Source organism: Leuresthes tenuis, unplaced genomic scaffold, assembly GCF_036924035.1.
Source record: "Leuresthes tenuis unplaced genomic scaffold, fLeuTen1.0.hap1 SCAF_9, whole genome shotgun sequence".
Lineage (NCBI taxonomy): Eukaryota > Metazoa > Chordata > Actinopteri > Atheriniformes > Atherinopsidae > Leuresthes > Leuresthes tenuis.
In genome coordinates, this window is record NW_027325363.1 from 31232303 (window position 1) to 31258673 (window position 26371).

General features: G+C 41.0%; 1 protein-coding gene across 3 annotated transcripts in view; it reads right to left on the reverse strand.

Annotated features, from left to right (window-relative positions):
• Nucleotides 1–26371, reverse strand: part of LOC140314707 (unconventional myosin-Ic-like) — a 51006-nt gene that overhangs the window by 19242 nt on the left and 5393 nt on the right. Inside the window, exon 1 of one of the 3 annotated variants that reach the window (XM_072393059.1) lies at nt 25877–26256. The exons of 1 other annotated variant lie outside the window; for it this stretch is intronic. Coding sequence is in view for 1 of the 2 variants with exons in the window: in XM_072393058.1 (XP_072249159.1) it covers nt 4782–4799 (18 nt within the window). In the remaining variant the exon portion in view is untranslated. Of the gene's footprint in view, nt 1–4781; nt 4999–25876; nt 26257–26371 lie in introns of those variants that run through there. One more of the 3 variants, XM_072393058.1, reaches the window with a different exon arrangement.

Consider the following 26371-nt stretch of genomic DNA (forward strand, 5'->3'; position numbering starts at 1 on the left):
CAAACATGAGAGAATATTAAATCTGGGAATGGGTTAAGTTACTGTGAAGGCAAAGAAACTGACCTTCATTTACCTTACAGTGTCCTGGTTTATTAAAAAACCCTTTAAATATTATGGTAACAGAGGAAAGAAAGCAGAGCCTCGTTTCCCCACATCTCTCCCTCTCTCTCTCTCTCTCTCTCTCTCTCTCTCTCTCTCTCTCTCTCCGTTACTTCATTGTTTCCCAATGCTTATTTCACTATTTGGCTTTCCTGAGGGTTATGCCACACTATGGACCTCCACCCGGTCTCAGGAACACACAAAGTACGTGCCTACCCAGCTCCTACATGTCGTCATGTTTTCCAAATCCTGTGCAGCAAACAAAGCAGCTTGGAGCCAGGCTAGCTGGAGAAGAGCAGAGGAAAAGGTACAACTTTCCACACCAGTGTTGTAGGAGTTTTTTGGACAATACTGTTGGTTGTTGGATTGACTGCTTTGATTTGGACAGAAATATCTTAGAATACCTATCTCAGAATATCTATCAAAGAGGGAAGACATCTTTGGAAAGATGTTCATAGTTTAAGACACTGTATCCTTTGATGATTTCTTTATATTGTGCCAAACTGAAAATGACATTTGGGGATTTGATTGACATGTCTGGATGGACTGTAATGAATTGTAATAACTTACACCATCAACCACTCGGATCAACTAGTCTGTCAGAAGACATTTAATCTCATCATCCTAGTGCTACACAATACTTGAGTTTTAAGACACAGTAGGTAATACAAGTTGTTTAGAAACTTTAATCTAAGGAATATAAATAGTTTTCTTTAAAGCTGTCACTGTATGCAGAAACATGACTTAAATCTGGAACTCTGTTAGAAGAGAAGATAAACAGTATGCAATCTGACCAAGACCTCAGAGCTAACTGTTATAAACACAAACAAGAGCAGCATGCCAATGCTCATTTTTGCTAAGACAAGACCAATTTTCACAAGAATTGGGTTGGTAGTTTTTGCATAACTTAGCTAACTTATAAGTTTGACATGTGGGAAACTGAACCTCCTTGGCACAGTATCCAACCAAGACACACGATTCATATTACATCCTTCTTGTTCCTATGCACCCTTTCCTCCTTAAAGCACCTCTATTCATTCTGATATAACAGACTGAACAAGTGACCGCATCTAAAAGAGGCAGAGAAAAGAGGCAGAGAAAAGAGGAGAAAGCAGTCGGATTTGATCATCCAGCCAGCCTGGGAACAAAGCTACTCTCTACTTGACCTTTACATCGCCCTGCGTATGCTCACACAGCTCAGATGTCACATTGTTTACGTAAACCTCATCTCAGCTGCTGCTTTCCATGAGGCATACAGTGCACATTATGGAAGCTTGGAGGGAGAGGGATGAGAATTTGAGATGTATCACAGAGCTAAACATGAAAAATCAGGCTTGAAACAAGACAAGTTGGACAGCATTTCCACTGAAAATAATTATCCAGGTGGCGACTGCAGTGCCTCGTGACTTGCTGGTAGATACTGAGTCCTGATCTGAAAGACGAGTATACCTGCTGCCATGAAGCATTCGCTTTTTGGTTGGTGTTTAAAATCCATTACAACATTCAAGATGAAATTCAAAGTGTATTTCTATGGCAACCACATTTAAAAATGTGGCTGCGGATGCTTCAGATGTGTGATCTTTCTTCATCATCAAAAACGTACAACTGAAATATTCAATCTGCTGTGTTCTCAACATGAGTTAATTACACTGACCTTTTGAAGGAGCATTGTTAGTCATTAGATAGTTGTGCCCCTATTAAAAATAAATTTGTGGCTTACTCAAATGATGGACATTGCCATACATTTGAGGGAATCAGAGGAGACAGATTAACATGAGTATGATCAAAAATTAGCACCAGCAGCCGTATTCTTTCAATTACCATTATGATAAGAGCTGTGCAAACACTTCAGCAGATCCTACATTTCCCATAAGGCAACTGGATTACTTTTGTATACACCTTTATTTATATACCACACTTAAAACAACTGAAGTGGACCAAAGTGTTTCACATAAAAAGCATAAAGACAAAACAACAAGAAATAAAACATCCCTCCGCTGGAGAGGAAGGCCAAGAAAAAGAGATGGCTCTTTAACATGTATTTAATAAACTTTTCAGAGCTCTGAAGACATCATATATATGCTCTCACAGGGTGAGAGGATCTGAAGATGATTAACTTGAATCTTTTTAACTAAATCTGTTGAGTGGCCCTTTAAGAACTTCATTAAAACAAATGTAAAGTCTTGTTACTGGAGAGAACAATATATCAAATGGATGAAAATATCTTGGGATTAAATAGTTCTAGAAGATCAAAGCTACAAACTGTATGTCAGTCTGCATACAGTTTGTAGGGTATTTAGTCCAACTTTGACTAAATAAACAAAACAGCCAAAGGATATGTGTTAGTTGATGTGCTATCTGGATATCTGTGTATTTGCGCATGGAAAAGATCCTTTTCCATGCGCAAATATGGCCCTGTCATCCATGACATGACACAGAAATCTGGAATTATTTTACATGCAAAAAATGAGAGCGGGTGAGTGTAGCAGTAATTTCTGTCAGAGATGTCTGTTTCACATGATTTGTGACAGTTTTATGACAACCAAGTGAGTGGGACGAGTTAGCTACAACAGAATGCTTTGCCATTTTTCTACATCTTTCCACTATGAATCTGTTGTCTGGCACAGATTTCTACTCTTCCCTCATCTGGTTCTACACTAGCTGGTAGAAACTAAGAAATACTGATCCGATTTTGAATCATGAACATGGCTTATGTGGAAATACAATACAGCCATAATCAAGTGTGACACCAGACGCTATGCCCGAGCTGATTAATGCTTTGGTAGCTTTGCTGGGATCACAGGTCAGCCACAGACTTTATTAAATAAAGGAAGTGGTTGATAAATGGAAACATGTGTTCATGGTGATGTTCTTATCAGTCAAAACTTGACTTTCACTGAGATTTAAAGATCAATTACATGGAGGTGAAGCATATAATACAAGCCTATGTAGGTAAAACTGAAAACAAATGATATAATGTACATCAATGCTGGAAGCATTCTACCCTTGCCCATTTGAATTATTTTCACCATGGCAACGCACATTTATAAGGCTTATTTGTCTCTAACGAGAGTGAAATTGTTCTACAGAGCAGTCAGACAGGTGGGACGAGCTGCTGCAAAAATCACCTGAAGACATGAGGGCGAGAATAACACAACTCGCAGCTGGAGTACTCGGTGTATCCATTTCAATCACAAGCAAAGGGACAATGTCACCAATCTGGACTGTCTTAAGGATCACATTTTTCTTGTTTTCTTTATCATTCTGTCGGACAGTGACATGGCTATCTTTTTGCAAGACTAAAAGAACATAATAATGTGCTCAAATAGGCTTACCCAACCATAAAAGGAGCCTATTTTTAAAGCACAAGTTGCTGAAACATCCGAAGCAGAAACTCACTTAAAACTATTAATAACAAACTTTTGTGGAGGCTGGTTACTTCTCATTTATCAGTGTTGTGCAAGCAGATGAACGACAGCACATACCTTCATTCACAGCATGCAGGTAAAAATTCAATTCTACTCGCCCAATACTGAAAATTCCAAGAATCGTTACCTTCCCTTTTTGAGTTTTGAGTTAGTGCTTTTGTTTTTACTCTACAAGTTACATTTCATCATTAATTAAGAGCCATATATCAGTCAGTCCACAAGAATCTGCTACTTACCCAACCCCAACAATACTCCATGGAGAGACAACTTTGCAGTTTTTAAGTCATTAAGTTAGTATCCACGTAGAATAAGTTGGTTTACTGAGGAGTTCAAAAGCTTTTTATTTCATTGCAACTGAGACTTGCTTCTTGCTGAGAAGAGATAAGGGCAGGAAGTTTGAACAGAGTGAGACAAGCCCAACATAAACTACCTAATGAGTTGAAGTCAAATGCCCTGTGGCCAACAATGACTGCATCTGTGTCAGGAACTGTGTCAGGAATTTCTTTGTGCATTGCACAATTCTGACATTTGTCAGTCATCTATCCTCCACTCACACTGCTGAGTGCACGAAGAACTGTAGTGATGGTAATGAAATCCTTATCAATGCATAAGCTTGCGCAAAACATGGAGGTTCTCCTAAACAACTCCATCAACCACAATCTATTAATCAGCAGTTAGAAATACCAAAAAGCTGATTTTTCATTAACATGCTCACTCTTGATTTCAGTAAAAGCTAAAGAATGCAGCACAGCTACACAACAGCAGTGTGTGACTGCCTCGCCCCAGTGCAGTGCAAACCAACACCCACAAACACACTGATGAGGACACACCTTTGCAGATATCAAACAGAAATGACATCAATGTGACAAATACAGAGGCAAGATGTGCGAGGATGCTGAGATCAAGGATGAGACTGACTAAAAGTCGAATATATATGAGACACATGTCAGGTGAGCGAGCAGCCAGCCACACTGCAGGACTTCACTTTCACCTGTGCCCTTCAAGTTAAAAAATGCACCATTAAGGTTTGTTATGCAATCTGCCAGCGTGGGGACTCATTACTGGAAGAATGACTCCCAAAAACTCCCTTCAGCCCTGCAACTCTAGCCTGACCAAAAATAATCTATGGCAGAGATCTTACCTTTTGTTCCCAAAAGCAAACCTGCAAGTCCAAACTTGTCTTCTAAATTAACAATGAACCATAAAAATATGTCAACCTTTTCTCAAAGATGACCATGTGTCTGGGTGTCTTACCACAGGTCTGTACTTCATGGCTCCTGCAGTGCGTTTCAGCAATTTGGACAGGGCTTCTCTGTCTCCCACCACTGCGATACTCTGGCTGTAAGAATGTGGCCTCCAGCGCTGCGTCAAGACCACTATTTAGCCAAGAGTTTGTTTTTAGAAGCTCGCCCCTCTGTACTGAGAGCCAGCTGCCATAGCTTCTCTTCTTACTGCTGCTCACACTTCACTCTAACTCTCTTGCTCGCCACTTGTTCACCCAGTTTTCTTCTCCCTCCCATCAGAGGAAACAGTTTCTCTGCTGGGTGACACACAACCCCCCTCCTTCCCCTTTTCTTTCATTGCCTTTTTTCCCCAGTCCCCCCTTCCTCAATCCAACAAGCTCTTTCATTCTAACTCACTTAAGAAACTTACTTATATGTTTCTTCTTCAGCCTTTAAATGAAAAGAAAGGTAACAAGAGATATTGCACACACACACTCATCTCACACACAATATCTCTGGAATAAGAAAGGATGTATTTACCCTGGGTCCACAGAGGTAAAGAGTGTGTGATTACATGTGATTGTGTTAAAAAGGGAAACTCTTAAAAGGTAAATAAAGAGTAAGTCAATAAAAATTAGCCATTCAAGTCTTTGATTTTTCTTTTCCTTCCCTCCTCCTTGCTTTTATCTTCCTTCACTCCCTGCTCTTCTCTCAGATTTACAAGATGAAACAAAACCCAGAGAAGCCCTCTCATAAATAGATGTCTTGATGCATCTACCTGACATACATTAAACACACACTCACATATAACAGTGCTGAGCGTGAGTGAGATGGTGATTTCAATTTCCCGGAGGGAACCTCCCAAAGGGATTAATAAAGTTGTCTATCTATCTATTTATCTCTCTACTCCATCCCATGCTCTCATGCCCAAGTCAGGTTTTGTCCTTTATTGTTTGTGCCCTCAAAAGAGTATTTTTTAGGGCCTGAGCTGTAAGGCAGCGAAGCCCTATTGTATCACAAGGAGTTATCATTATTCTTTGCGCAAGTTGCTCGAAACTCACGAAACTCGGCAGGGACGCCAGTCGTGGGGGGAAGCGGCGCAATTTGGTGTTCGCGAACACTGGTGTCACAAAATGGCTCTGTAGCATCACCTAAAACATTGCAATAACGCCAAACGAATGGGGTCACTTTGCCGTACTGTGACAAAACTCGGTACTCGCCTTCATCATGCCCAGATGCACAAAGAAGCATGGTGGCATTCCACAAGAAGTCGGCCATTTTGAGTGGAACATGCGTTTTGGCACTATTTTTGCCCATTTCCACACTTTCCATATGATCGAACTCCTCCTACACATTTCATGTTACAGGTTTCAAAATTGGCCATGTTACTCTTCAGTCATGGGGGACTAAAAGGTATCCAAAACGTTCTCAAACCTTAAAGGGTGTGGCCGTGGCGAAACCTCAAAGTTCAACGACTGGCCACTGCTCGCCATTAAAAACAAATAAGCTTATAACTCCTACGTACATTATCCAAGCTACCCCAAACTTCATAGGCTGCAATTGGGCTCCAACCAGAACGCATACATATGACCAAAATTACATATGCTTTTAACGCCACCTACTGGTGGCCAAATAAGTCACTTATATCTTCTCCATACATTGTCCGATCTTCACCAAACATCATAGGCTGCACTTGGGATCCACCCAGAACTGTCGCTGACTGGGATTCTCACATCCTGCTCTACACTTGACGGAAAACTGTGCTGTGTGCATCGGACGGAGTCCAGCGCATACCCCAACGTGCGCATGTGCGAGGACCGTTCATGGCTTCTTGCAGCTTTAATTTTGTTTGCACCTTGTCCAAAAAAAGACTGCTTGCTTTGAAACTGAATTAAATAATAATAATTGTTTGCTTTATTTTTGATTTGGAGGATACTCTGCTTCAAGACACCGTGGAGGCAGCAAGGTGGTGTGGCACCACAACATTTAAGGGGAAACTTTCCCTTCTACGAGTCCTCTCCATGGACAGGAAAGGTCGCTTGCGAGCAATGGAACTCTGTCTGTCCGATCGCCTGGATCCAGAGGAGAATGATGAGCTGAGGGAACCATTCATGTTCCTTTTCGCTTTGCTAACGAGAAATTATGGACAAAAGGCAAATGCAGGCGTTTTCTGCCTTTGAAACCTAACCCTAACCCCTTTTGAGTTTTGAAATTCAGTGTTCTGTCTTCCTGTGTGTTCCGTGCCTGCGTTTTGTCCTGTGTTGTAGCCTGTTCCCCGTGCTTGCTGTTCCTGTGTTCCTCCTGTTGTCTATGAGTTCAGGTTGTGAGTAAAAATAAAATTTATTGTTCACCTACCTGTCTCTACCAACGTCTGCATTTGGGTCCAGTCCTCTGCAATTCCTGACACATACATGGTCTGTGAGATGTACAGACTATCTCTGGTACTATCATATACTGTAGGTTTCTATACGAGGTATATGTTTTTGTTTCTGTTCTGGGGAAAAGCTATAAAAACTTTGTTTCAAATATTGGCAGAATGGATAAAATTATGGACAGGAAGAAAAAAGATCTATCCATCTAATATATATAATTATAATTGTTTCTTTATTTTAGGCAACTCTGGCCATAGGTGCTGCATAGCTGTTTGTGAATGTGCTACATAGTCTCCGCCACCGGATGGCGCCCGAAAAGGAGTCGAGCGGGGCTCAATGTGTGGTCTGTAGTTAGGGGCACTTGGCTTGCTCCGGCTAGCTCGCCTCGGTTCACAATACAATGCGGTGATGTCACACGGAGACGTAAAAAAAATTAAAATAAAAAAGTACAAGTCTCATCCTAGCGCAATACCGTTGTTTTAATTATTATTTTTTGGGGGGGCTTTTTATGCCTTTAATGGATGGCTCAGTAGAAGAGAGAGAGGAAACAGAGAGAAGGGGAATGACATGCAGCAAAGGCTGTCCGGTGCGGGACTCGAACCGGCGAGAACTGTAACCTCTATACATAGGGCACCTGCACAACCCAATACACACCCGACCACCCTGCATTTAAATACATCAGTACAAATTCAGTACCAGTATACCGGCCAAGCCTAATGTGAGGAGTAAAAATACAACAACATAGTGATCAGATCAACTCATCACCTTCACCCTTGCTCCTTTTCTCTGTGTAGATTTTATTGTATCAGGTCAAAATTTTCTAAATTCACCTGGTCCTTATCGGGTCATAATGAGAGATAATTACAACACCAGATAAACAAACAATCCATCACATACTAAATTGTCAATGGCGAGCAAAAGCACAGAGACAAAAGACAGAATCAGAGGGTAAGTAGCAGCCAGGTGCTGCTGATCAATGCACCAATTGACAGATCATCAGTAGGAGAAAGCACCTCTATAAAAGCAGACGTTTGCTGGTCTGGAGCATTCCGGTGTGTGTTAACACAATGCCAAGGAGGAGAGACATCAGCAATTATCTTAGAGAACCAATTGTTGCTGCTCATCAATCTGGGAAGCTTTAGAAGGCCATTTCCAAACTATTTGGAGTCCATCAAAGCACAGAGAGAAAGATTATTCAGAAGTGGAAAGCATTCAAGATGGCTGTCAATCATCCCAGGAGTGGACATCCCAGCAAGTTCAACTGCAAAAAACCGAAGAGCTACATATCAGACTCTACAGGCCTCAGTTAGCATATTAAATGTTCATGTTCAAAGTTCAAAGTTCAAAAGACTGAACAAGTATGGCTTGTTTTGAATCATTGCAGGAGAAAGCTTCTTCACTCAGTTCATATCAGCAAAAAAAAAAAAAAAACATCTCACACTAAGTCTCAAGCATGAATGACTTCTTAGAATTAAAAACTGCTAATCTTTTGCAGTTTTGTTTTAAGGATTTCTCTTTAAATGCTTGATTTTCATGCGGTGCTAGACATCTCCTGGAGAATCATTTTCAAAAGATTAAGTTGTCAACAGATAAGTGTAGAAAAAACACAGGAGGGATGGATAAATGGAACATTCTGGTCCATACTGGAGGAAGCAACAAGTTCAAAGAGAAGCGCAGCAGCAGGAAAGCCAGGTTTTATAGCCGTCATTATGGTGACTTGCCCTTCCTGAGGATCTATGAGAATACGCCTGGAAATCCAAAGAATTACCACTGTTTTGTATATCACATGTCTCTACACCTGAGTCAGGTGAAGTTCTGGTGAAGGTGACGTCTTGGTCAAGGTTATTCTGACCTTTCCTCTAATTATTTTTACTTGAAGCTGTCCAACACACACAAAACGATTCTTCATGGCTGATTCAGGACGTACAAAAGCTCTTTTCAAAACTTGTCAATGGAGCAAAATAACTTAACTCCAAGTTCTTGACAGCAGCATACACCATGACGTTAGACAAGGGTCAAGTTTGGTCATTTAGAAAAAACACATGGGTCAAATTGACTTTTTTCAAAGAGAAAAGGGGCAGAGTAGAAGAGTGCAACTGGGAGACACTTACATGCTCTCCTCTCCACTGCCCTCTGCTGGTCATCTCATGAATTTAAACTAAGGGTTTTAAAACACGGTCAGTGCCAGGAAATAATCACTACCTGTATGCTCAGTGGTATCAAGAGAAAACACACACTTCCTACTTGAGTCACTACTGTCTGCTATACAGATTAAACTTGCCTTCTTTGACTCCCCGCCCTCTGCTCAAAATCTCAGTAAGGTTTTCCATCAATGTGTTTCACTCTCAGTACACTGTCAGAACTCACTGGACAGACAGCAGGAAGCAGCCAAAGACACAAGAGAAGATTCAGGGTCTCAGCTCTCTTTAACACCTAGGTCAACATGTCATTACATCTATTCATTTCTTCATGCAAGCTAAATGCCTCTGACTCAAACTACTTCTGGCAAGTGTGGGGATTGTAAAGGTGTGTGCTTCTCTGTGTGTGTGTGTGTTCTGTGTATGTCTGCAGGCTCATGCTGAGGCAGCATGTCTGTGCTGAGCTGGAGGGAGGAGGGGTTGTATCGGACCAGCAGTATCTTGCTCAGCTGTCACACTTTAACCAGTCCTGTTTCTTATCCACAATGACACCACACTTGGATCTCAGCCTGAATTCTGCCTGATAGCCCTTACTCTTCCACACACACATACAACATATTCACTATCTCCTTTAGGACAAACGATGTGGCATAACAGCACTATGTGGGTCATAAATCCATGGAAACAATACAAACATTGCTTTATGCCTGCAGTTTGATGATGGGTGGGACTTTTCAAACACAGGTTTTTGTAAGCCTACTACAACCATTTAATGACCAGCACCATGGCAGGTGTATCTTATTCATTCCAAACTGTGATCACTGCAGGGTTAATCATTGCAGGGTTTACCAAGCTCTTTATGTGTGTGCTTGTGTTTGTCCTTCCTTGCCTCTTTGAGCAAAGACTGTGTTGATTTGTCAGTTTTAGGGAAAACATCAAATCAATGTTGTTTTGCTAAAGGGAATTTAAAAAAGAAAGAAAAAAACACAAATTCCCAGCGACGGCTTTCAGGCAAACGCACGTGATCTAAACTTCATGGGAAATCACAAATTGGAGCTCGGCTTTCCCCTCGAGCTCACTGCCTCTCCCTCCCCCGCATCCCTCCACTTAAATTCTTCTTTCCTCTCACATTTCCTCTCCACCAAAGTTTGCTCTAAATTATTTGGATATAAATAGAAATTTTCCACTGGTTGCATGACCCATTGAATCCAGAAATAAGCTTGGGAATGTGTAGCCATGCAGCATTATACAGTACACAGTCATCTGTCATTAGAAGCTAACCCCACACTGCACTTTACTGCTTATCTGTTACCTGAAGAACACACATCAGATTGACTGGCCTTTTAGGTGCTAATGCAACAATTAGCACCTAACAACGTTTCCGGTGAGTAATTTTCATCATTTCATAATTTTAACATCAAATATGCATCTTCCTTCAACCCAGTTAATAATTTAATAGAACTGTATTTTTTGTACTATTATCACAGTATCATCATTTGCTTTTTTTGGTATAAAATGTTCTCTTTTTTTACATTCATTTAGTCACAGCACTCTGTGTGTGGGGTGAGCTCACTCTCAGTATTGTACTGTTGCATCACATTATGCTGAGCACACCCTGGACTGTGAGGTTGCACAGCACATTTTCAGGCCAAGCTGTAAAGGTTTCAACATGATGACTCCTACACAGTAAGAATGTTGATAGATATTAGGCAAAGACATCAATAATATGAATTGGGATCCTCATTGTTGCTAAATATGTAAGGCTTATGTCACAACTCGGTCCCTCCGTTCGTCCCAGGATTGTCGTCTAGCAGTGCCTACACCACGCCTAAGACAATCCAAACTCTTTTCATGTGTCGTCCCACGATGGTGGAATGACCTACCGAGCGCTACCAGAACAGGGGCGACCCTGTCTATCTTCAAGAAGCTCTTGAAAACCCAGCTCTTCAGAGAGCATCTCCTATCCTAGCACTTACCTTGTACTTCCCTACCCCCTCTATCTCTGCACTTATCTTTCTGCACTTCTTTCTATGCCTGCACCCTATCTCTACTCTGTCACCTCTGACATAGTCAGACTAGTGGGTTCCTTCTATGTAGTTTATTGTTAGCTTTTTATATAGCTTGTTATATCTTCATTTGTAAGTCGCTTTGGATAAAAACGTCTGCTAAATACATAAACATAAATAGCACCATTAACCAAAATCTGTGATCTGAGGGAGGTAGGCCTGAAAATCAACAACGTTTGAGCAGCAAGATGAAGAAGATCGTGTTTGTGCAGAACTCCCCATTGCACTTGAAAGCAGCACTCAGTGAAAGACATTAAAGGAAGGAGAAATGTACTAGAGTCAACTCAACTAAGGGGGAAAGGTTTGGCAACTTTAAGCCTCCCTCTAAGCAAAACAAATTGTTGTGCGCACATTTTACACCCAATGCAAACACACTCACTGTGAGTTCAGACTTCTTCCATGTGTTTCTCTGCTCATTTCAGTGCTGTTGCATTCAGGCAGGCTTGGCTTTTTCCCTTTGTATTCCAGTTTCATCCACCTCAACAAAGCAACTCTTGTAGTTGGTACCAATATAAGTAATAAAAATAAAAATAAAACTTAAAAAACAATCAATACATAATCTTTCAGCCTGCCTTTTAAGTTTTATAGACCCATCAATGCAATCTGCAAGACAATAGCCAGAGTAGAGTCAAACTCCAACTCAGTGTCAACAAATCATAGAATGTGAAAACCCAAAACTTATTCACATGCACCTTTTACACCACTCCATGTCTGCTTTAAGTCACTGTAAGACTGTTACTCCACCAACCAACATGCATCCATATGAACTTGCATCCAAACTTTCACATTAGCAAGATTGTTCTTCCTTCATCATGCCCCACCTTCAATCTTTTTCTCTCCCTCTCAGCCATGCTCCTTGCCTTACTTTCCTTTTTCTGTGCCATTTCAACTTTAAGGTAAAGATAAACATCATCCCCTGACAAACGTTGTAAAGAATATGATCTGTGTAGATTCAGGTTCTTCAGCTGTGATCCCACCCAATCTGGATGGCTCACTACAAAAGATTATAGAAATACTGTCTAATAGCACCATGGAAGGCAGTGAGTGATCCAGGGCTGACAAAGGAGGCATGGAACCAAAGAGAGCAAGACTGAAAAAAAGGCAATGCAGGGCGGCTGTGATGTCAGACCAAAAGAATGTAAGCCATGTGGGCGGCAAATGAGAGTCGGGAACCAGAGAAAAGAGGGCTGAAGAGTGATACGATGATAGGGAAGTATAAATTATAAAAAGAGGATGAGAAGCAGGAAGTTGGTTGCAGATGGTGAAAGTGTCTCAGAATGAAGGCCTAGAGTTATCTAATGAGGGCAAATGTGCGATTTATTTATTTTTTTGCTAAACTTCTGGGGTTTGAAACCTGGAGCCCACTATACCTGTGGGTTAAAAACCCAAAATATTCAAATAACTGTTTGAGGGGCAGAACTAGTTTAGAGTCAAGATAACATTTAGGCATCATGTCAGTTAAAGAGTCCCTGCAAACATAGTAAGTCAATGTGTGCGTTTTCTTATATAAATGGAGGTCTGTCAGCCAAAGGGAGGCGAGCACTAGATCACAAGGGGTTTCCCAGGGGCCAAAAACACTCAAGCTGTTCCTGTTTCTCTCTCTGCCTCTACCTACTTAGTATACCACTCTCTCATGGCCTCACTGGTGTGGGTTAAGTGAATCACCACAGTGGGTGTGTTAGCGTGTGTGTCCATGTGTACCAGACCATAGCACTGTGAAATGTTGCCAATGTACAGTGAAGTGACCAAAGAAAAAAGAAGGTTTGAAAATAGGTTAATATGAGAAACTGAGCAGCTTTTTTTTTCACACACACCCTTTATGGAGGCACTCTATGTCCTTCGCACAAAGACACACCTACTTTTCCACTGTTGCATCTCTTTGGTCATGCAGGCATTTCCCTAACGTCTCCGATGTCTGTCATAAAAGCAAAATCCTAAGGAGAACTGAGACAGAGATCCTGCAGAATATTTCTGTGTGAATGGAAGGAGAATGCTTCCATCCAAATCACTAGTAAGAGCTTCAGCTAACACTATCCCCACTTGTAGTTATTGCAGCTGCTGTTATCAGTGTCATCTAGGCGAGGCACGAGGCTTCACGGAGAGTCTGTGTATGCACACATGAATGCATTAAGAGCAGGGTCCATAGCTGATATCAACCAAGGGACACATGCAGGCCTTTACGTGGCGCTGCTGACACAAACATGCCCATCATAAACTGACTGAATACTGAACCTCAGAGGAAAAGCTAATCAAATGCAGTGCGGTTTGGTTGGCTTTCTATGATACAATTCTCTGCATATTAAAAGAATAAACTGCTGTTTTGCATTACTGGTGTGAAGTCAAGAGGACTGGTATCTTATCAACTGAGATGCATCTCTGGTTGATGATTAGTTCTCCTTGTCAGTCTTTACAAGTACAGTGGAAGTCAACCGAATTTCAACTTAATGCCTTTAAATCTACAGGCCATAATGTATAGTTGTAATAGCCAGGACTGGCCTCCATAAAGATAAACTGGTAAAAGAATAAAAATAAATATTACAAACATAGATTTTGCTGCAACAGTCAACAGGACAGGTAGTGACTTGCACAGAAGGAACCTCTCCAACCCTCACTCCCACAACACAGTGTAAATCGCTCCTGCTTATCCTCTTTTCTATTTTGAACAGCCACAGTCTCCATGGCCCACCACCTCACTGTCTTTATCACTTTTACCACCTTCATCTTTTCTATTCACTCTCTTCCATACCTCTGCTCTGCCTCCTGTCCTGTAGTAGACAGACATATTTATACTCAGCAGACCTTATGTAGAGAAGAGCTTGTAGTAGTGTAGCTAAAAACAATGCTGCCTGCACTGTCGCTGTTCCATCATAACGAGTGCCACCATCACAGTTACAACACAGACTTCTTATAGACACAGCACAGAAAAGTACGAGGTTTCAATCACTTCATTTTCAGGCTGATAGTTTCCATTTTCATATTTATATACAAAAATAAAACCTGAAAACTCACTTGACAAGACAATTCAGTTTTTCAGCGTACTCTTTCATATTTCTGATGGAAAAATTAAATAATTTGACTTAATAGTTGTGCTTTTGAAGCCCATTTACACAGCTATAACACATTATAGATTTTAAAAAAAAATTAGTATTTCTTAAAAAACAAACACTGGCAAGTCTAAATATGCAGTTAAAAGTTCTTGCTGAGCTGAATTGCACCTGCTGATTAACAGGAAACAGTGGAAACTAAAGAAAAGTGAAACTATAGAAAGGATTATAAAACTCCTTCAAGAGGGTCATTCAACTCAGACTGTGGCAGGAGATGTTGGTTGTTCCCAGTCTGCTGTGTCTGAAATTTAGAGCAAGAACAAAGAAAATGGGAAGGTTGTTAAGGGAAAAACATGCAGGTCGACCAAGGAAGACGTCAAAGAGACGGAAAACTCAAATTATGTCTGAAAATGTTCAACAAAGAAATTAAAAACAAATGGGCAAAAACAGAAGTCAATGTTTATGAGTGAACTGTAAGAAACTGGGTGAAGGAAATTGGATAAAAGTAAACCATCACTAACACCTAAAGAGAAGAAGACAAGGTCACAGTGAGCTTAAAAGAAGCAGTCATGGACTGTGGATGGTTGGATGAAAGTGATATTCAGAGATGAATCACCAATCTGCTTTGTATGAGGAGATGATGCTGGAACTTTAGTTAAGTGCAGGTTCAATGATACACAGAAAGATGACGAAGATGAAAACGAGCACATTTCCACTATCACTGATGATATGGGGCTGATGTCAGGTAAAGGACCAGGGAAGATGGCAGCCAGTAACTCTACAGGAAATGGACTCTGACATTCTGGACTCTTTTCTTAATCCATCAATCCATTGGAGGTTTGGTGATGCTGAGATCATTCTTCAAGATGGTGATGCATCTTTCCACAGAGAAAAGAGGGTTCAAACCTTTCTTGAGGAATGACATTTTAGCTCAGTGACATGGCCAGTAAACTGTCCGAATCTAAAAAATGAAGGCTCAATCCTGCAGTGCTTATCTGTCGACTGCTGTACAAGAAAGTTGGAACCTGACTGATGAAGAATGTTGTTTCCCACTATTCAAGCTGACAGAAAAGACAGAGGAGTTTCCTTTGAAAAAAAGGTTAAATTATTCCTTTCGTGTCATCTCTGTGTTTTTTCACTGAATTAAAAAGTGTGATCCTATTAATTTCTGTTGTTTTGAGCCCTCTGGGTCCCAACACACAGACTTCATCAAGTAAATCAGAAAGTATTTCATCAGATTCGAATGATAGAAGAAAAATGGAAATATGACAATGTCAATGGTATTCGTAGAGCATTATAACAGCTTGGGCTAAGTTGCTAAGTTTCCAAACAGCGAATTTCCTGTTTACTCTGAGCACTTCCTCTGTGCTGATTAGGCATTAATACCAGCTGAACTATGGGACAAAACAAAACCAGATGAGATCGAATGCACATCACATCACACTGCTATCTTTCCCCATTTAATTTGTCCTGCTTTTATAAGTGTACCTATTTTTCCTCTCTAATATCTTCCATTTCATTAATCTTTCTCTTTTTGCATTTACACACGCGCACGCACGCTATGCCGTCAGAATCGTTTCAAATTGCGTGCGCAACTATCAACTGAACGTCTCACTTGCGCGTGCTTTGACGCCTGTGCAGCAAACGGCGCCTGACGTGTAATGTAGTTTCCTCATTGAGTTATAATTGTCCCCCGCTCACGCGCACGTTCACTCGTGAGCACTACTGCACGCCTGTAATCACACAACGCGTAGTGACTACGTCCATGCTTTTTTGGCGAACACACCATTAACGTTCGCATGAAGATAATTTTACATTTTTGTCACGCGCTCACCCGTACACGGAAATGACGTACGCAAACTCTGTCGTATGAAGCAGCGTGTAAACACGCATCTACTTGTCACGCGTGAAATACACTGCACGTAACAACGCATGCACGCATAACAAAATAATCATGCGTACACACACGTTGCTGCATATCTCTATGGTTGTTTTGACATCAATATCACTTCATATCACCTCATAGGAACTCACACACTAATTGTAATGTTTTCTGGGAGCTAGATGTAACATTCAAAGAGGAGACAACTAATGATGAGGCCTTTTTTAGGGATAGAAACGTGGGGAAAACAAGTTAATATTCGTCAGAGTGACACTGAGTACATTTACATGAAACTAGACAAAAAATAAATTATTGTGTTAGTCTGACCAAAACTGAACTGTTAAAATGCATGAAACATAATTTTCAAATCAAGCTTCTCAAACTGGACTAACACACCCAGATAAAATCATTCCTATATATAAACACTCAGCTAGACTCAAATAGTCCTAGATGCTCTATCAATGCATCATATTCTAGTTAAAACAGTAAAGAGTAAGTGTATATTAATCCAGCTGAACTCCCAATAAAGCTGCTCTCATTCACTTATTTTTTGTTTCTTTTGTCAGAAACTGGATCTGAAAATCAGCCCATTAAGACCACGTGTCAACTGATGGTGAATGCTTAAAGCATTTCCAGACTGTCGCTCTGCTGTAATAAAATCCTGATTTTATAATCGCAGACTCATCGGATAAAATCACCATTAAAGTATCTGTGCAGCGAGTTCAGCTGTACTTACATGTACCATGATCTCCTACAGAGGAGGTTAGAAGCAGCAGAATGTCTTGAACATTTTCTCACACAGTTCACAGCGTCAGACATACTTCAGTCAATGACTCAATTCTTCTCCTGAGCATGAGTATCAGGTGGAGGATTATGGGCCAATTAAATGTGCCAGGTCGACCTGTAACTGTAGCTCGACTTGACAGTACATGTAACAGCCCCTCAGAGGACACCAGTTTCTTTTCAGAGTGCAGTTGACAGTTGTCAGCATGCTTCTACTTTAAACATGACAAATTACATTTAATTTATGTGTGAACAGCATGAAATCTGAGAGCAATCTCTGGAGAAAGTAACATAACACAGACCCCCTTTCAACACAAGATGTTCATCAAAAAGATCCCTCAGTTTATTGCAACATCTCAACAATCTGAATAAACAGACTGCGCAGCTGAAAACGGTAGAGACACTCTACTGTCAGTATTGCCATTTACAAATAGGTGCCTATAGGTGCCTATTAATAGAACCTTCAGTTACACCATCCTCTCATTTACATCCACATGTTCACTTACACAGTACCAAACACTCAGCACCCAGTGACCATAACGAAAAAAAGCAGCCATTCGGTGTGCACGCACACACACACACACACATTACTGGTGCCCAGGATGTAGCAGGTCATTTGGTTACAGTCAGCCAGTGATGACCATACAGCTACACAACCCTCATGACACACACAGTCCTAAAAGCTCACCTATGATGATGATGATGAAACATTACGTACTCGGAGACATGACAAGTGTCTCAAAAATAGACACAGGAAGGCATTCTGTGTATGAGGGTGGGGACGAGAGTCTGGCGGCATGTGGGGGCCTGAGGGTATGAGAGGATGCTGCCATAACAACTAGCAGCAGATTATCTTTAGATAATAGACTGTACTTTCATACACCAGCCTAAGAATTTCTGAGAAATTTAGTGTGGGGTCCACAGACTCAGAATTTACTGATGTCGCACACAGTTGAATACTACTGATTATTAAGTCAGAAAGTGGGGGCTGTATGACCTCAAACATAAACGATCTGATAAACAGAGGTTTCCATTTTACAATAAGAGTCAGTGGCGTTAGCATCATTCTGAGAATGTCCTGCGTAGATCACACCACTGCCACACCCACAATAACTTGACCTTAGTGAGGTCAGATCTAACCAAAGACACACACACACACACACAGTGGCCAGGGCTGTTGGAGCTTGTCAGATAGTAAAGGTGGCCATTTGTGTTTGTTTAAAAAGGTTTGCGACTCAGAGCAGTTGAAGAAAAAAAACATGCCAAACCTCAATTAGAAAATTACTGGGAAACTTGCATTTCCCTTTTTTGTTTACCTTTATGCAATAATTGTTTTCATTTAAAAAAAAATTGTGCTTTTAAGATGAGGCTGAAACAAACAAAAACAACAATTTCCAACTTTGGGTTAAAGTATTATTCACTTTCATTTCAAAGGTGACAGACTACTTTAAGATAATTTGGACAGCATGGTATCAAGATCAACAGCTTTCTGCAAGGACCAGCCTGCGTGACAGGATCATGCATCATCGCAAGAGTGTGGCCACTTGTTTGTATATGCCAAGAGGGACCATGTTGACCGGTCAAATATGAGGCTTTGCTTAAGATGGCATCATCAATGCAAAGGGCAATGCAGGCTGGAAAAATCGTATCTTACTCAACATTTAAAACAGAAGTTCAGATCTGAGAATATTGAGGGTTTAATGTTTTATTTTCTCCAAGCCAGATTTCTTCATTTGACCAGATGCTATTTCATGGTTATTGAGAATTAGGGTGATGTCATAGTTTTAGAAAATAGAGGGCAAAATAAAAATGTGTGTGTTGGTCATCAGAACAAAAAGGAAGATTACAAAGGAAAATGGTATTTAGTTACTTAACTGTCCATGATTTATCAGTAACTATTGAGTGTCTTTATACTATTGTGAAAATGATTATATTGTAATAGATTCTATTTACTGTGTGAATATTTGGTTGATGATTAAAATAAAGACATTTGACTAAATGTTTTTGGTTTCAAGCAGGAAGCTGATAGGAACAGGAAATAATCAGAAAAGGGATAGAGAGCATTCAAACAAAATCCAACCCTTTAGAAAACTGCTCAAATAAGGTCTTTCGTATTGGATATATTAAGTGTAACAAATATTTTTGGCTTTAGGGGTAAGTTAGGACATTAACCTGAGGAAATCCAATAGACTCACATGCTGTTAGGTTTGTACAGCTCAAAATGCACAGAGCCACATTAGAACTGACTCTGGATCAGGTGAACCCAAAGATTACAGTAACTTGGCTATGGTCACTGTGCCACTGATGTGGACTTATAGTAACCATAAGAGTCAAGCTTGGAGCAGGTCAAGGCCAGGAGGGAATGAGTGTTTATGGCTCAGATATCAGTATTAGACATCAGAAGCCTATTCAGTTAAAGGCTGTTCTAATCTCATCCATCCACTGTTGTTTACATTCCTTCAGGCTGCTGTAACTACTTCATCCCTTCTGTACGTGCCTGCCTTTACTTTCATACAACATGTAGTTTTTCTTCTCACAACCTCACCATGCAGCTTCATCGTACACTTGTTTCCTCTACACTTTTCTACCTCAACATCCACCAGCTTAAACTCTCTTTCCGTACTGCTCCCTCGTTGTCTCAGCCCATTTATCTCTGTCCAGGCCACACCTGCCTGTACTGGTATTGACATTGTTCCTCTACAACAAAAGACTAACAAATATTAACAAAATGGTCCGGAATGAGAGAGGAAGTCGTACCCAAGAACACTGCGTCGTCACCATAGTACATATTCTAACTGAGCTTGGTTTATGCATCTTTTTCCCCCAGCTCATTTCCAGTCAAAAGATTCCAGTTTCTCCAGATTTGAAAAAATAAAGATACAATTTCTCAATTTCTGCCTTATGGTCATCATTAAAATGAACACAACTAACCCAAAAAGGGACAAGCAATAAGTTGACCAATAAGTCTACTGGTTGAAACTGTGTTAGGGCAGTTATTAGGGAATTATTCTGTAATGAATTATTTTTTTAAAAGCAGCATTAAATGTTCCAATGTGCTCCAGAGTAGTCACCAGCACTCACAAAGACAAACCCACTAAATGAACGCCAACTTCGACAGACACCGAGATTTGAGTTGAGCAGGTGGGAGTGTCTCAACTCTCACAGTAAAGTTAGGGGAGACAGTCTCTCACACACACACACACAGAAGAAAACTAAAGCTATGAGGTTTAACAGCTGGATGCGCACTCTTTATGGATGATGTGTTTGCTCTCAGTCATGAATTAGTCTATTCATATTAGTAAAGAGGTTCTCCTAGTTAGAAGGTTAAAAGTACAATTACATATTTCTACAGGTGTCTTGGGGCTATTATCAGATGGCTAACACCATTCAGGGAGAGTTTTCTTTCTCCTCAGCCCACCTATCCTCTCCATGTATGGGAAGCAGTGCTGGAATACAGTGACTCACATTAAAATAAACATCTATTATTGGTCAGATTATTGTTGTAACCAATATGGGGATAAGTACTTAAACAGTCATACTCTATTGACCCAGTATAAGGCTCAACATGTTACAACAGAATTAAACAAACCTGCTTAACAGAACAGACCCGCAGCATACACTAACACACACACAGAGCTCCCCTGCCTCATGCCCAGCACTGAGCACCAACCAAGTGCAATAACAGATGAAATGGGATTACCTGTTATCATGTATCATCGGGTTAATCTGAGTGTACAGGTGAGAGTGTGTGTGTATACAACAGAGCAGGATTAAGAAGAGACTTGGTCAGCACTGCGGTAAATAAACATTATTAAGCACCTCTGGTCTCAGCTGACATTGACTTGACTCTGTAGAACAAAGCCATTCAGAGAGACTGATGAAGTGGACTGTAACAGCCTCTCAAACACATTCAATGAGCTACTGAAGATGCAGCTGTATGTCAGGAACCACGAGAATAAACTGAACTGTGTTGGTTACATCTCTGGCACCGCACATCTGCAAAAAACTCTAAACTTCATTGGTTTGAATAACTAAAGCAGATAGGTCATTTGAGGACTTCCAATCTTTACCAGTGCATGTACAAAAAAGGCAGTGAAGCTGGTGTGCATTTTGACTCATGTCCAGGGTGGTTTTTAGTCCCACAGAGAAGCAGGACACAGTCACTCATAACTTTTATTCCTAGCAGGGCGGTGCTCACTGTACCACTGGGCTGGCTTCAGGATGTGGCAAAGAATTCTGTGGAATAACTGAAGCAACTGTCCACAGCAGCAGACACCTCACTTTGTTTATGCACAGTGCATAGCCTCCATCAACATACACATAACATATACTCTGACTTAATATCAGGCACATCCTTCTAATTACTTCCAATCTGTTAGAATGTTTCTGCATAATTTCCAACACACTCTGCATCAGTCTGTCAGCTGACATACGGAGAAGCACTTGAACTTCAACTGAATTCTGGAACACTTCCATTCCTTCAGAGTTGACACTAAAACTAAAACTCTCCTTTAATAGGGTCTGTCTTTCAAATACCCCTTCAACTAGAGCCGCGCCATTAAATCAGAGACTTTAAATCCATCAACCACTAAATTAAAACAGCAAGCACAGGGAAATTTAAATCTGTCGCTCCAGGTTTGGTTGCACAAATGATAATGTAAAATGAATATGTCATGGTGAGATGACTAACAGAAAAAGTGAAAAGCGTGCTGAATTTATTTGTGAGACAGTTGATGAATATTACACATGTTTGGTGATGCAAAAGTTAATGATAAGACCGATAAAAGAATTATAGATAGCAATGTTTAATTTGATTTTAGTAGACATTCTAAGGCCTAAAATATCTCCTCTGCCTTCATCTGCCTGGCGAAGTTTAGATCAACAGTCATTTACCTCCAGTGTCTCCAACACACTCCCATTTCAAGGCCTGACTCAGTTCACCAGCAGCAGTCATCATCTAAACAACCACAGACACCACAAACATCACCCACTGGACCCATTTCATTCCCTCAGTTTAATCATACTTACACTTTTAATAAACCTATTTGTCATTTAATTGATAAATTAAATAAAAAAATACTTTATCAGTCCCAAAAATCCCAAAAATCATCAAATATTCACTTGTGTAAGTCCACCATCTCTGATAGAGTTCTGTATAAACCCGAGCCGATAACAACCTGGTGTTGCTGAAAACCTGTCTCAATACATTACGAGAAGACAATGTTTCATATGTGTGGTAATCAAAAGTTCAAAAAGCACTATCTTGAGAGGAAAGATTGATTAAAAATCTAACCGCCATTTCATTAGAGAATCTGATGACATAGAGAATAGTAGTAAAATTTAAAGATTTTGAGATTGACCATAGCCTCTCATGAAAATATATTTTGGCTCTAAATGACATGACTATGTCCCTCCATGTCTTCAGAAATTAGTCCAAAGGCTGTGAATCCACTCCAAACTGCGGCTGGATTCAGACCTTATCAGCCTTATCGCTGGCATAGTCTAAAGCGATAGCTGAGTTTAATGTTATCAAAGCAAAAGTCCAAAGTCCTGGCAATATCTTGATGCTGGGGTTCATACTGCAGTCATAGATACCAGCTATTAAACGAGATATGACTGACTTCAAGTGGGAGGTAATTAACAGCTGGCCCTAAATGCAAGTTTTTCCCCCAACTTTTTCTCCTGATCCTTTCTGTTACAATGACAAGTTATATGCATTGCATTTTAAAGAAATAGTTTTCTCATTTCAGCAATGGTGCTTTGAAGTCAAATATGAAGCAGCTTGATTTCACAAATAGATGGAAGCTGGAGGGGAAAAGCTGCAGTGGCCTGCCTCTGTCCATAAACTGAACTCACACATGTACCATACCCTAAGAATTAAATACCAATTTTTCGAAGAAACACTCTCACAATGATAGTGGAGCTCTAATAGTCTTGTTGCCACTGCAGGGCTGAGACAAGGCAAGAAAAGTCAGACTCCAGAAACACACCAGCCAAGAAGCAGCCCTGCACATGACAACAATGAGTTTCAGCACAGGTCAGCTGTGCCACATGACATAAACAGTTTACTGACTGGATGTAAGGGACAGTCTGACACTCTGACAGTCACTAACAAGCTCCTGATGGAAGCTCTGGACTACAATCAATGAATGACTCACATTCTGCTAGTAAAATAACTATCACCTAGTCAATAACTAGAAAGGCAGTCTCGACTTGAAAACCAATGTTACTTCATTTTGGATTGGTGGAAATCCTTCATCTTGGCACAGCAGGTGCTCTTTTTCCACTCGAACACTAAACTTTTCAACTTTTCAGGTGAAAGTTAACTTAATCTTAAAACAAAAAAGCCAAATGACAATAAAGACATGTTCTTTTTAAAAGCTACAATCATGACCACATTCAACACCCCTCAAAGTATATGCAGTTGATCAGTGGCATGGTCACGGTTCCGCCCGTCTTCACACCCACAAACCAGTGTTTCGCCCATTTCTTCCAGTTATGTTCAGATTAAACGCCATTTAGTTTGACAGCAATGTCCCTAAGAGCCATGCTATTAGCTGACATTCACACATTTCATATAAAACATTGTAAGGTTAGTAATGTGGAAATAACCCCCGCTGAACATTTCCTGCACAGCCATGTGTGACTGTCCTGCCATGGAGGTGAGGGTGGAGATGTGGCTGACAGCCCATCAGGTGTGTCCTATGGGTTCCTCCCCGGATCCATCTGACATGTAGCAGAGACTCTATTACTGGAAAAACCTTCACCCTGTCAAAGGCAGGTCCCACATCTACCATAATAAAGTTTTCAAAGTTGGGTCTAGGAATCATGAGAGTTTCCACCAATATCCAGGTCAATTGCGAAACATATTTGGTTTTACTATCAACTCTTTTCAATGGTGATCTGTAAGACAGTCATTCTTATATTAGAATTATTTATTGTTATGACATTATGGAGCAGTAGAAGATTGGTTAATCGGATAAACAGTCAAACAGCAAGCCAGGACCAGTAAAACTGACTTGTTTACCCCTCTTTGTGAAAGATCCATGATAGAAATGAGAATGTGGGCAAGATAAGCTCACTGACATTTATTTTACCATCTACAATCATCTTAATCATTTAAAATAAACACATAGCTATCTCACAAAGCCTTGTAATGTGTTTGCATTTAGATAAGCAAACTGAGGCAATGGGGGAGAACACTAATGCCTGCAGAAACAGGCACGAATTTCCAGAGGGAAAAGCTCATTCTGACCCTGGACAAGCTGTAGCCACTCTCAGCATAAGCTATGACTGCTACAAACTAGAAATATCACATAAAAACTCAGCTCCTCCACATTAAAATAAACAATAGGGTTAAATAGCTGCCCTTAGGTTTCTGCAGCACATGGCTCCACTGGAAAACACAGCTAAATGGTTCTCACTACAAAGGACAGCTGGGGGACTGCTTTCGAAAAATGTATTGACAGCATCACAGGGACATATCTTTTTGTCTCTGGTTGTATAACAGGGCAGAAAGTTCACACTGAACATTTTGCAATAATTAGTCTCCTTGAAAAGCCACAAAGCCTCTAAACATTATACACAAGCAACACATGAAGGTGAACACAAAACCACTGTATGTGCTACTACCTGCAGCCCTGACTCATAAGCTTTCAGTTACACCAGCTTCCATCAAACTGACAGCAGAGTGAGGAGGCAGCTGCAGGCACTGGAGGCCCTGACCTCCACATCACCTTCAGGCAGCAGGCCAGCCCCTCTGAACAAATGGTCCCTAAGAACAACCTCCCCATGCAGGGTCCTTTTCCAAACTTCTCTCTTCTAGTTTCACTCTGCATGTACATCTTTCTAATGATGAGCACAAGGTTAGTCATTCCTTTAGTATCTGGCTAATTTATCAGGATGAAGGTCATTAGCTTGTATATCCAAAGGCCCATTTTTACAAAAAAAAAAAAAAACTCAGAGAACTCATCTTGATTAACTCACTCACTGGATAAAATCTGTCACCCTTCAACATCCTCTGACAAAAACAGGTTGTGCTGCAGGCCAGGTGCTTCCCATGTTTACCAAGCACACATTAACAGGTGGAGTAGCTTGTTGACTCCTCAACTATAGAGATGGGGGGGCAGCCAACTTGTGTCCAGTCAGTTGAAGTCTGACCAGCTACAGACAACTACCCACAGCTCTACTACATCTCAGCCAGGGCACTGCATGGCTCCTGTTAGGAGAGGTAAAAATGTACCTGGATGATCAGACCTTGTCATCAAGAACTTTCAGGGAAAACAGCCCATGTATAGAATTACCTGCAGATCACTTCAACATGACCGCTGCTCTGCCTCCAGCAGTGTGATCGCACACTTAAGAGACTTTACAGTACAGTAGTCCTGAGCTCTGAAAGGCTGTGAGATTTAATGAACTATCTTAATCTGTCTTAATTCTGACCGGCGTCTATAAAAAGACAATCCCGACCTGGATGTTGTGGCCACACGACCAATCAGATGATGGTGAAAGTTCCACAGCCCTGCCTGCACTCAGCTTCAGTTAGTCCGCCGGCTGGCAGAACATTTGGTTTATTTTTTCCATCGACAACCCGGTGGGATACCGACTGACGTTTGGCTCGCGGTTTTCTCCATACGGTACACAAGCGAGCCAACTCTTGCTCACAGGCTGCAGTGTCACTCATTATAAAGCAGACACTCCCAAAATGTCACTTGGAGCCTTGAACGACAGAACCATTTTTAATTTCTGGTAGCCAAATGAACGTTCACAGACCAGTGGGTTGAACAGACTGCGCGGAAACAACTTTTTGTACTTCTTGAAGTGTATGTACAGAAAACGTACCTTAAAACGGTCGAAGGTCAAAACGGCGTGCTCTTCTTGGGAGACACTTAGCACAATCCCCCTGCTGTGGGTGTCAGCCCGGTCAGTGTGCTCTCTGTCAGCTGGTATCGCCTGTCGGGTTTGTCCTGACCCTCCCACCCACCACCACCACCACTACCACTGTGGGCTCTGCTACAGCTGTGGCTTCTCCTAAACTGCTGCCTCAGCACATGGCTTTTCCTACTGATCACCGGCTGTCCAACCACTCACACTTATATCACAGGTTGGATTTAATAAGACTGTGTTCATCTGAAACACACTGTCCGTGGTGGGCGGTTTTGTTGAGTCTGAGTTCCCCTAAACCCGCTATGGGAGTGGTGTGATAATTTCCCCCCTTCCTCTTCTGTCATTCAGGGCAGCACACCCTGTAATAACCAGGAAGTTCACAAAAATCCATCTCACAGCGATGCGCCATGTCTTCGTTCTTACTTTATCTGTTGGATGGAAACGCAGCTG